Source organism: Nuphar pumila, chromosome 14 (genome assembly GCF_984573655.1).
Source record: "Nuphar pumila chromosome 14, dmNupPumi1.hap1.1, whole genome shotgun sequence".
In the NCBI taxonomy this organism is placed as follows: domain Eukaryota; kingdom Viridiplantae; phylum Streptophyta; class Magnoliopsida; order Nymphaeales; family Nymphaeaceae; genus Nuphar; species Nuphar pumila.
Window position 1 is genome coordinate 12086311 of NC_143262.1, and position 11636 is coordinate 12097946.

Genomic DNA, 11636 nt, shown 5'->3' on the forward strand with positions numbered 1-11636 from the left:
CACGTTATTCGATATACGATACCCTCAACATATGCCTTGATTATCGTGGTTTCTCATAACAGAAAATATGATATCCTTTGGATAACTTTCCATAAGCTTTGGGTTTTCTTTCTCCCTCACGTTTTTTTTTAGCTTTGCTTGCTCTCTACTCTTTCTAAGTATGGTGATCCTGATGAATTTGAAATCCAGGATATCTCTCTCTCTCATTTTTTTAAAGGCAAACTAGGTGAGGCAGACCCCAACAATTATTATTCAAAGTACCACTCGGGCTTGAACACGACAAGGAGATGTGTGCTGGCAGCTAGGGCTGGTAAACGAACAGAGCAGCTGGTGACTCGGCTCGGTTAGGCTCGTAACCAGCTCGTTCGTGATTGATTCATATAGTTGGCGAGCAGAGTCATGAGTAGCTTGCTTAGATTAAATGAATCGAGCTCGAACACAAGGTGTTCAACTTGGCTGGGCTCGATAGTGCTCGTATAGATAAAATATATATTTTTGTGGATAATATATATTTTGTGTAATATATAAAAGGAAGAATGCATAAAATATATATAAAAAAAGGATGAATGAAAAATATAGACTATTAAGTGTAATTTATAAAAAGTTATATATATATATATAAGTATAATATATAAAAATATATATACTATGAATAAATAGCATGGAATGTTTTTACACGAGCCAGCTCGTGTTCAACCCTACTAACAACTATCTCTGTGATGAATGTTTGTTAATTGTTGACGTAGATGGTGAATGTGTTTGGATGGCACTGGAGTCCAGAATTCCCAGGATTTTGAATTCCTTGCTCTTAGTAGGAGTGACTGAGTGAGGATGTAAGATTTAGAATCTGAATACCTTTTTATTTTTATTTTTCTTTTTTTTGGGAAGTGTTAGAATGCATAACCATTTATGCATTCTAACATGGTTCACAAATGGTTCTAAGACCTAATATGCCCCTTAAAGCAACCTTTCAGCATCTTTCCAGTGATTCGTTGCCCACCCTCCTACCCATCGAAAAAATGGTCGTAGTTGTTGGAAGTTGCTGGAATCTCACCCTTCAGGCGTTGCTCAGCCCATATCATGGAATCAATGGTCCCTGCATCAACATTGTAATGCCTGAGAAGGAGCAAAGTTTAATATTCTGTTGTTGGCATCTTTCCTCGCTTCAAATTGTGCTTTTGTGCAATTGGTGGTGACGTATCATAAATGAGGATATTTCAGGTCTTCATTTCATCAACCAAAAAATATAAGTTCTTTGGTTCAGTTATTTCATGGCAAACAAGCATATCTTCAAAAGAGGCTCCGTGGTGTAGAAAGTTCAGGAAAACAGATTTAGGACAACCAACCACATGGATGTGAAGCTGTAGAGCTGCTCGAACAAGATTTCTTTATGGACACTTTCTTGGCCAGTGATGTAAGTATTAAGTTTGTATGTTTGTTACATTTGTATGTAAATTCATTTAAATCTAATATGAACATATTACATGCGACAACTATATAACATATGTATAGATTCATAGAAAAACTTATTCAGAATTACAATCCGAACATAGCAGTAAAAAAGAACAAACAAGGATCATTTACCTTATCTCGTATTTCTTGATGAGTCTCCAAAACAATAATCCTTTTATTTTTCTACCAACTAAGAGAAAATAATTGCTTAACATTGTTCAAAGCAAATGATCAAATGTCTCAATACAAAAAAAAAAAATTGTTCTTTGTTGGAGAACCTAAATGTGATATATCCTTTTGAGGAATATGACAATGTATCCGTTGAACAACATTGCATACTTACGTTTATATTACATACGATTTGTGCTATGTCTTGAACTCGATTTATGTTGCATATCTTAATTTTTCTGAGTTGGAGCAATCAATATTGGGTTCTATGAAAGATGATCGTAAAAGAAAAGGAGTTTAGGCTATACAGTTCTACGAGGACCAGATTGTATACTTACGTTTATATTACATACGATATGTGCTTATATCTTGAACTTGATTTATGTTATAGAGCTTAATTTTTTTCAACTGAAACAATAAATACTAGGTTCTATCAGAGATGACCATAAAAAAAAGGAGTTAAGGCTATACAATTCTATAGGGACCACATATAATGCAAATAATGATAATAAAACTTTAGTACAAACTCATTACTTATTAAATAATATCTTTACTTTTCTCTCATATTAACTAGGTTTAATGTTGGGTTGCAGAATAAATTTTTTGCAGAGTGATTTGGCTACGACACTTACTTTGATTTGATGGCCTAGCTTATAAATGATATTTCTCAATAAGAGAACAAGTAATTACTTTGCACATATGTCTAAATTCAATAGACACGTGTATATGTTATTGACTTTGTATATGATTATTACATGATTGATTTTGATATTCTCATCTTGATGTACATATACTGAAGCAAAAACATGAAACTCAATTTTTATGTCTTCTTTTTTTTGTGTTTTCGTGATGTAAGCTAATTAGCTGTTTGTTAATATTATTTTTTCAAGATAATGAGAAAAATATAGGAAGTGTATAGTCAACTACTACGAAAAATTAAGAAAAAAAAACCTAAAAAAAGGCAGAGGAGAAGGCAACAAAAGCAAAAAGGCAGAAGAGGACAAACAAAAGGAAGTAGAGAAGATGACATCGAAGGACCTTGATAAAGGAGTTGACATGAAGGAAATGCGAGACTTTTTAAGTCATTAATAATATTGTAATTAGATATTTTGTAAATTACTTTGATTGTAAAGTTATGCACTTTTACTGTTTATTCTTACGTTTATGTAAAATTTACTTTAATTACAAAGTTATGCATTAGTTATCTAATCATAGGTTATACAAAGTTATATAATGACATGTGTTTATGTCATAAATAAAATACATCCCCAAATAGATGCCTATATTTTCAAGTATAGGTCATAGTTAGCAAACGAAGGACATCCACAAATAATAACCTATGTTCATAAATATAGTTATAGTTCATAAACTGAAGACCAAGGTTGTTAAATGCGATGAGGCGAAGTGAGGCGTTGAGCCTGCGCTTCGCCTCTGAGGCGGCGTACGCCTCTCACAACTGGTATGGAAGTGAAGCGGTGGGAGGGGAGGCAGGGAGCGGCGGAGGAGCAGTTGGCCGGCACGTGGCGGTGGATCCACCGGCACTTGGGGTTAGCACAGCCGACGAATCGGGCGGAGGAGGAAGACTTGGGGATGAAGGAGGGGGTTCTGGAGGTTGATGAGAGGCGATTTGCGCATCACAGCATGCCTCAGTACCTTGAGCGTGTGCCTCGCCTCTGAGGCGTACACTTCAGGTACTGATGCGTACTCCTCTCACAACACTGATGAAGACATTTACAAATAAAAACCTATGTTCACAAATATAGGTCATACTCACAAAAAAAGTACATTTACAAATATAAGTCATAGTTCAAAAGACATTATGTTATAATTATTACTATCATCATCACCACCATCATTTTTCTACCATCACTACTATCATTGCCACCATTACCACCACCACCACCATTACCATTACCATTATCATTACCACCGTCACTACGCCATCACCACCATCCAAACATTACTAATCTTCTTTTCTTGTTTATTAAAAATTTAAATAATTAGTGATCCAAACATTAACTTAATTAAAAACAAAGACAAGTATATTTATTTTTGTAAGCAATAAACAAAAACAGATCCTAACAGGCCTTAATTGTTCATTTATTTAATTTTTGACATTGCGTCGATAAACACACGTGAAAATAAAAAAATTGGATTTCTCACAAGACTTTTGGTTGCCGTTATTTTCCCGTTATCATTACCATGAACAAGAAGATGCGGCTCTTTGGAAGTTTTGAGGGTAGAAGAGTGTCGAGACCGCTCTGCTCCAAACTCAAGCTCACACAAAATCATGGGCAAGCCCACCGTCTTCTCGGTGGGACGATGCCTCTGCACCACCACCAAATCGTGTCTCTGCTCCCAAATCGATCGGGAGGCTCAGAAACCTCAAGCAGATCCACGGCCACCTCCTCAAATACGGACTAGACTCCCACCATCTTCCTCTCAGCCACCTCCTCGTCGCCGTTTCCGCCCCCCTCCGCTACGCCTCTTCCATATTCCGGCAAGCCCGGAGGCGCAACGTCTTCATGTGGAACACCATCATCAGAACTCACTCTAAATCCGACGGCCCGCTTCTCGCCGTCTTCCTCTACATGGACATGCTGAAACAGGGCTTCCGGGGCAACAAGTTCAGCTTCCCGCTCATCAAAGCCTGCGTTCGATCCGATCCTGCCGGAAGGCTCGGGTCCCAGGTTCACGCGCACGTCGTCGTCTCCGATGGTCTACGGATACGGCAGAAACGATGAGGTTGTCGGAGCTCGCCAATTGTTCGACGAAATGCCTGAGAGAAGCGCGGTGTCCTGGAGCCCGATGGTTGCGGGTTATGTCAGGGAGGGTATGTTTGTGGAAGCGCTGGACTGGAGCTTTTTCAGGAGATGCAGGTTGTTGGTGCGGAGCCCAACGAATCTGTTGTTGTGATTGTGCTTTCGGTGTGTGTTCATCTGGGTGCGCTGGCTCAAGGCCGTTGGATTCATGCCTACATTGCAAGGGTAGGTATGGAACTTAATGTTTTCATCGAAACTGCATTGACTGACATGTATTCCAAGTGCGGATGCATCCAGCATTGGTGTTTGAGGGGATGTTAGAGAAGGATGTGAAGTCATGGAATTGTATAATCACAGCCCTTGCGACGAATGGGGATGCCCGAAGGTAGCTCGAGTTCTTCTCCAATATGCAGGAAGCAGGGATCCAACCCAATGATGTTACGTTCATCGCGGTTCTTAGTTCATGTGCTCATGCAGGCCTAGTTGAAGAAGGTTGTCGTTGCTTTGATCTTATGTTATGTCTTCACCAGATTGATCCAAAGCCTGAACATTATGCATGTATGGTTGACCTTCATCTCGATGAAGCAGAGAAGTTTGCAGCTGCTTCAGCTCAACCTGATATCAATATTTGGGGAGTTTTACCGGGTGCTTGCAGGATACATGGAAAGGTTGAGATTGGAGGCCAGGTTTGGAAACAGATGACTCGGTTGGGAATGAGTGACTGTGGATCTCATGTACTGCTGCATAATATGTTCAAGGCAGCTGGTTGGCTGGCAGATGCTAATAGTGTGAGGAAAACAATTGATGATAAGGGATAGATAAAGGTACCTAGCTGCAGCTTCATTGAAGTGAATGGCAAGGTTGAAGAATTTCTGGCTGGAAATTCATCAGTAGAAATTCGTGACATGCTTGAAATATTGGCAAGGGCCATGATGATGGAGGGCAGCTAACAGTCCCATTACATATACCACCTCATTGATAACGACTTGGACCGTCAGCATAGTTGCTGAAAGCTGCAGAAAAGACAGCAAAAATGCTAGTTGAAATTACAGCTTCAATATTTCCCTTACTTAATGCGTTGTATAAACATTGGGACGGGCAGGCACTAAGATGGAATAGACCCACTAACTTGATCTTTTGTTGTACAAATAGCTCAGCTGACTTACAGGAAAAAAGATGCCAAATCTGGATCTCTCCAGTATGAAGTTAGAGAATCTTTTATTTTTTGCATTCCTTAGAAATCACATTGAACTACAAAGAGATTGATTGTGATTTATCATTGATTTATGATAATAAGAATTATATACATAATATAAGAGGAGATCAGTAAATGAATAATAGCTTCTATATTGCTGCTTGTTGAATATGAGTATATAATACAGTTTTGTTACATGGTTGCATAACAAATAGTAGCTGTTACAATTATTTGATAAGGACTTGCGATCTCCAGCTGAGAATTGCTAAACTTTGAACCAGCAACATATCTATCTATTTGTGATTGAATACAGTTGACGTGGCCATGAAAAGTGTCCTTAGATTTCACAGGCATCAGACTGGCCGAAGATTGCATATCGGTTATTTGAGACTGTGTCGTATACAGCGTCCCTCATGAACCTGGAAGAGAGACAATGAGAGCAGGTGCATAACATAATGTATGAGCTAATGACCAGAATCCGGTTAAAGTCTAAAGAGCCAAGTTGCATAAAACTTGGCAAATAACTATACTTAATTGATCCAAAATGATCAGAAGCTTACAAAGGTACGAGCTGAATAAAAAGGGCCAGTTGAGGGAAAGGCATGTCTAAATATTCCATGATCTTGATCACTGCTGCTGATTTAATGTATGACCTGGTGAGTTACAGTGGAAACTGGTGAGACCATAGAGGTGGGGAATCAAAACAAGGCAATGAAAAAGCTTCTGTGAGAAGAGTCTCACCTATCTTTCTCAACAAGCACCACACTTGAAATGTCATCAGGTGACCGATCAGATCTCTGCAACAGTTTCCTACCTGACTCGCTTTGAAGTGCCTCATACCTGATCTTCCTGTTCAAAATAATGCCACCTCAGTACCCTCTAGTGATTTTTTTTTTGTCCGCATTATCATGAATTCATGATTCCTGTCAAATAGTCTGTTAATAGGGAACACAATGCACCTATAACATTAATGATCCAAATTCAAACTCCTAAAAAAGGAGAAGCAAAATCCAAGTTAACCAGAACCTCCATTCTTTTCCACAGTAATTATACAGGATGCTTTTTGGCTACCAGTAACACAATTAAAGGACCCAATTAGCTATGAGAAAGTCATATAATCAACAAGTACAATCCAAATTATGATTGCTTTTGAATTCACAAGTCATGATGCAAAAGGCTTCAACAAACACTAACCTTTTGTGATCGTTATCGCTCACAAACTTTACTCCACCATTGCATAAATTGCACACACCTAGGTCAACAAAAGGATTGATTGTTTAGAAACTCTGAGATCTCATAGACTAAACTAAAAACTACCTCCCACACTTTCCTGCTTAGCCTACTTACTCTGCTATTTATAGCATCCAAAATTTCTAAAAATGAAGATGAAACACTGCAAAAGCAGGGTAGAATCATGGTTGTCAGGCTAGAAAGCAGAAGCCGGAAATGATATAGAAAAAGGAAGCAAAGTGTTTTAAAATTTATAGGGAGCGAAAAGCCAGAAATAAAAAAGAAAATAATATGAGAATTGAAATGAAACACAAATAAAAATAACTATTTTTAAATTTCATGATCTTTTCATAAGAACTAATTTTTTGTCAAAATCTAAAAATGGTTACCAATTTAGAAAAAGCACATGAGAAGTGAGTAAAAAGCGAGAGAGAAAGCACATATATAAGAACATGAACGAAGCGTGTGAAAAGTATAAAAAAAGCGTGGGAGAATCAAGTTTCCCATCAAGTTTTGGAAGTGAGAATGCGTTTCTGAAATGAGTTTCCAAAAAAGTGTGCTTCACACCTAGAAGCTTTTGGTAACTCAAGTACAACAGTTAAATCAGCAATAGAGATATTTATCACCATATAGCACAGAAAACATCTCAGAAAGAACAAATTCTAATATAAGTGTTGGTTTTTCACATGATTTAGCTGCTGAATGTACGCTCTAGTTTATTATGCGGGGCAATTGCTAATCAAACAAGTGCCAGAAAATAAAAAAAAGAAGACAACGGTACAAGGAAAATTTGTAGAAGTTCATTCTTTTTGCAGCATTAAGAACCAATCAACAACCACTTTAAATTAAGCAAACTCAAAACTCACAATTAAAAAAAAAAAGAAGAAAGAAAAGAACATCAAATTGGGCAATAGGATGAGAGGCCTCATTGAAGACCCATCAAAATTAAGAGCACGAGGAAGAAAGAGATGGGGAGGAGATGAAACTGGTGGTGACAACAAACGAGTACCATCGAACAACATGATGGGCCTTGAGTCGGATTCGAAGAAATGGGAGGTGGCCTCCTTCCAGTCGACGACAGCTGCTGCTGCTGCTGCTGCTGGTGAGGATGATGATGCCCAAGCCAATACTCGCCGTTGGGGGCGGCCATTCTTTGACCATGATGCCCAACAACAGGGAAGGACGAGCCGAACAGCCATACTCTCTCTCTCTCTTCGTTTGGGCGATAAGAGCCTCATTTTTTTAAAAATATTTATCAAAGGAAAACCCACCTTAAGCGGAGCCAACCAGGTGTGCAGGGTCATTGTGATTTTTTTTTTATGACGACGAAAGAACTCCATAAGAGAACCGGGTACTTAATAAGCCCGCCTCTCTCTGCGATGTAAAACTCTGAGTTAAGGATACCATCAACCAGCTTTACGTGTATCGGCCCTGAATCGTTGTGTTGCCGATTCAGCTGTATGGGCCGACACTCAGCTGAATCATTCTGTATCGGCTCAAAAATAATAAAAAATTCATTACATGATACATGTTAAAACCATTAGAATAATTTAAAAATACCATTAAAAATCATTTTTGGTATTTTTCACATTTATTAAAATTTAACCATATCAGCCCTGCTGGTATCGAAATTCTGCCGATACAATGCGTATCGGCCGGTACGCATGGATACTGATATATCTGCATCTACGGTGTTGGCCGTAGCCAAGCGACTTGCTCACGTACCTTCAGTAGCTTACGTGAAATCATAATGACAAACATCGGTGATGTAATATTTTTGGCCATCGTTTTAAATGGTAAAAAATATCGTGGTACTTTCAGATTATTGTGATATTATTGTTTTTAATGAAAATATCATAGCTTTATTGTTATACTTTAAATACTGGCTATATCTCAAGAAAAAACTTTATTTTATTTTTTTATGTTTTTAACGTTGTTCCTTGTTACTTATTTTGGTTCCTAATTATTAATTTTGCTTGTTATTGCCAGTAAAAAACCGAGAAAAAAACGAAATACTTCAACTTCACAGGAGAATTTGGCTGCTCTCGTTTTGTCATTTTAAACTTCTTTCACTGTGCATGCTATATATATCCTTTACATGTAATGTATTCACTCAGATTTGGATATAGTTCGAATTTGGGTTCAAATTTGGATTAAAACTCTATACTGAAATCAAATTCAATTGTTAATGGGATGTTGTTTACTCTACTGAATCTGACTATAAGAATTTGGATTTGATCAAGTATCCAACTCAAATCCGAAACTTTGGTTTAGTTGAAAATGTGGTAGGACTATGATATTAAGCTTCTTGTTGTCGTTTTGTTTAGTGAACGAAAAGGATTTCAATTAATAAAGAAATGGACACTGATAGACCTTTGATGAATATGAAAACTTGTGTGTGAACTGGGCATTCCCAAATCCCAACACTTTTTTTTTTGCAAATTCAGTCATGTAGATGTGTTTGGCATAGTGAATTTGATAGGAATCAATTGTTAGATCTGTATTTTCTATGAAAAAGAAGATTTTTGGATGCTTGAATATTTATGAAGATTATGAGCCATTGTTTTTAAAGCATTAAAAAATCATAATAGGATGATTCAAGAGCTGGTCCTCATAATCCCAAGCATGTTGATCGCATCCGTGTTGTTAGATTTAAGAGAAAAGAACAAAACATCCATGAAAAACGTGGTTCACACAGTAGTTCTCATATAGTCTAGTGTCTCCCTAAAAACTACTCTAGCTTCCTCTTTTTTTTCTTCTTAAAATTAAAGCAGATTCGGCAAGAAAAAAATTGAATTATTTTTTATAAAATAAAGTAATTTATTTTCATATGAAAATCAACCCTATATCGTGTAACACAGTCTAAGAAAAGAGACTTGATATTAAACTTATTGTTGGAGTTATGCTTTGGTCACGAGTGAATGAACGAAATGGACTTCAATTGATAAAAAGAACACATTGATAATCCTTGATTCTAAAAGACCACTCAAATTACACTCTAAAAACACCCCAGCTTGACTATCAAGAGAAGAAAAAAAGAACTAGTTTTGCAGCTATGCCTAGGATGGCAAATGAGCAGAATCAGCCAAACTTAAGGTGTTCAAGCTCGCTCATTTTTGTGTAAGTCGAGCCAAGCACAAGCTCATGGCATGCCCTTGCGAAACGAGCCGAGCTTGAACTGGCTCGTTGAAAAAAAAATGCATCGTTTCAAAGCTGGAAGTAATAGTATTTGAACTCAATCTATTGAGCCAAGTTCAAGCTGAATCGTTGGCAGAAAAAATACATTCTGAACCTTACATGAAATATATCTACATTATATTTATTCCATTTCAATGAGCTTTTACGATCCGAGCCAAGCCAAACACCAGTTGTTTGTGGTTGACTTGCCAAACCTATTTTACGAGATCAAACGAGCTCTTCATAAGCCAAGCATGAGCTTACAACCCTAGCCATGCTAACTCAGTTATCCCCTGCCTTTTTTTTTCTCTATGCTCATACTGGTGATGAGGGTGGATATTTCCTTATCAAATGGAAGGTAGTACAATGATGACAAAAGAAACATTATTTGCCAAACCCATCCCGCAGATAGTCCAGGAGAGTTCTACTCATCTGCTAAGGGCAACTCAGGAGCATCACCAAGTTGACAGGAGTCGTGAGTTCGAAACCCATGATGCGCGTCCTTTGCCATGAGGCCAAAGCTGGGGACTGGGGCTTTACATTAATGAACTTGATAAGCAAGGGTTTTTTCCTCAATTATCCAAAAAAAAAAAGCAGATTCCGAGCTACCATTTTATATTGTAAGAACCCACCTAGCCTCTTCACATTCACATTACTGAAATTAATCCCCCCCTTTGCACACGATGCTTGTAATTGGTATTTGAAAGTGATCAGGAATGACAAAAGCCCACATAAAAAAACTTGAATGCAGAACATGCCAAATAATAGATTTTGATATCGCTATCAAATAGTGAAGTTTTTTATGGATCTCATTGGACGGAGATAAAACTGCAAGACTATAGATAGTAAAATATGACACAGAACCCCTGCAGTATAATACAGGAAGAGAAGCTAAAGAATGGTGACAATGGCAGCAAACCCCCCCCCCCCCCCCAATTTTACAGAAAGGCCATTCACCACCCGCCTCCACCTACTTATGAAGTCCCAGCCAATAGCTGAACGTGGAGTCTCCGTCCCTGCAATCTCACAGGTCTCCATGCCTGTATAAGCAATATCCAAGAATTTTTGCCCGGTCATTAGTGGCAATGCGTCGAACTGCACTAACCCACATCTCATGTAACGCCTACTTGCAATGCATCTCGGAAAAATCCTCCGCTGAAAGAAGGCTCGTGATCATATTCTTCAGCCTCTCTGCACCTGGTCCTGGCCTAAGTACCGTTGTATCGCCAATAACGGAACAAGGATCACTGCCGTTGTGTGTGTCTCCAGCACACCAACCACCAGGGACAAGACCACCCCAGGAGTTCTTTGTCGATCTTTTCAAGTACAGGATCATCTTTGAGAAACTTTCTTGCAAATGGAGCATTACTGTCTGTCATCCTCTGAAAATCACCAATACCAAGAAAGTGTGGGTGCTGCTTCGGAGGATTGTCCCAGGATATGAAATGCAGATAATGATTTACAGTGGTATTGCAGAATTCCTGGGTATTGCAGATGACTGTGAAAATATCCCTCAGGTGAGGATATGAAATTGGCATAATACATGAGAACTGTTCGTGGAAGATTGTCCCATCCCCATAAGCAGAACTCGATGAATGATCGAGAAAGCATCATCCAAGTAGAACCTGATATATGACAGAACCCACAGTCAG

At 38.3% G+C, this 11636-nt stretch overlaps 1 protein-coding gene across 1 annotated transcript; it reads right to left on the reverse strand.

The window, feature by feature from the left end:
* Positions 1–5709: 5709 nt before the first annotated feature.
* On the reverse strand, positions 5710–8036 carry LOC149816397 (DCC family protein At1g52590, chloroplastic-like). Its single transcript, XM_089986816.1, has 5 exons — positions 7817–8036; positions 6772–6829; positions 6319–6426; positions 6138–6230; positions 5710–5996 (listed from the first exon to the last, which is right to left on the reverse strand). The coding sequence occupies exons 1-5, from the start codon at positions 8004–8006 to the stop codon at positions 5915–5917; spliced, it is 531 nt and encodes a 176-aa protein (XP_089842942.1). The 5' UTR covers positions 8007–8036; the 3' UTR covers positions 5710–5914.
* Between the last annotated feature and the right edge of the window lie 3600 nt (positions 8037–11636).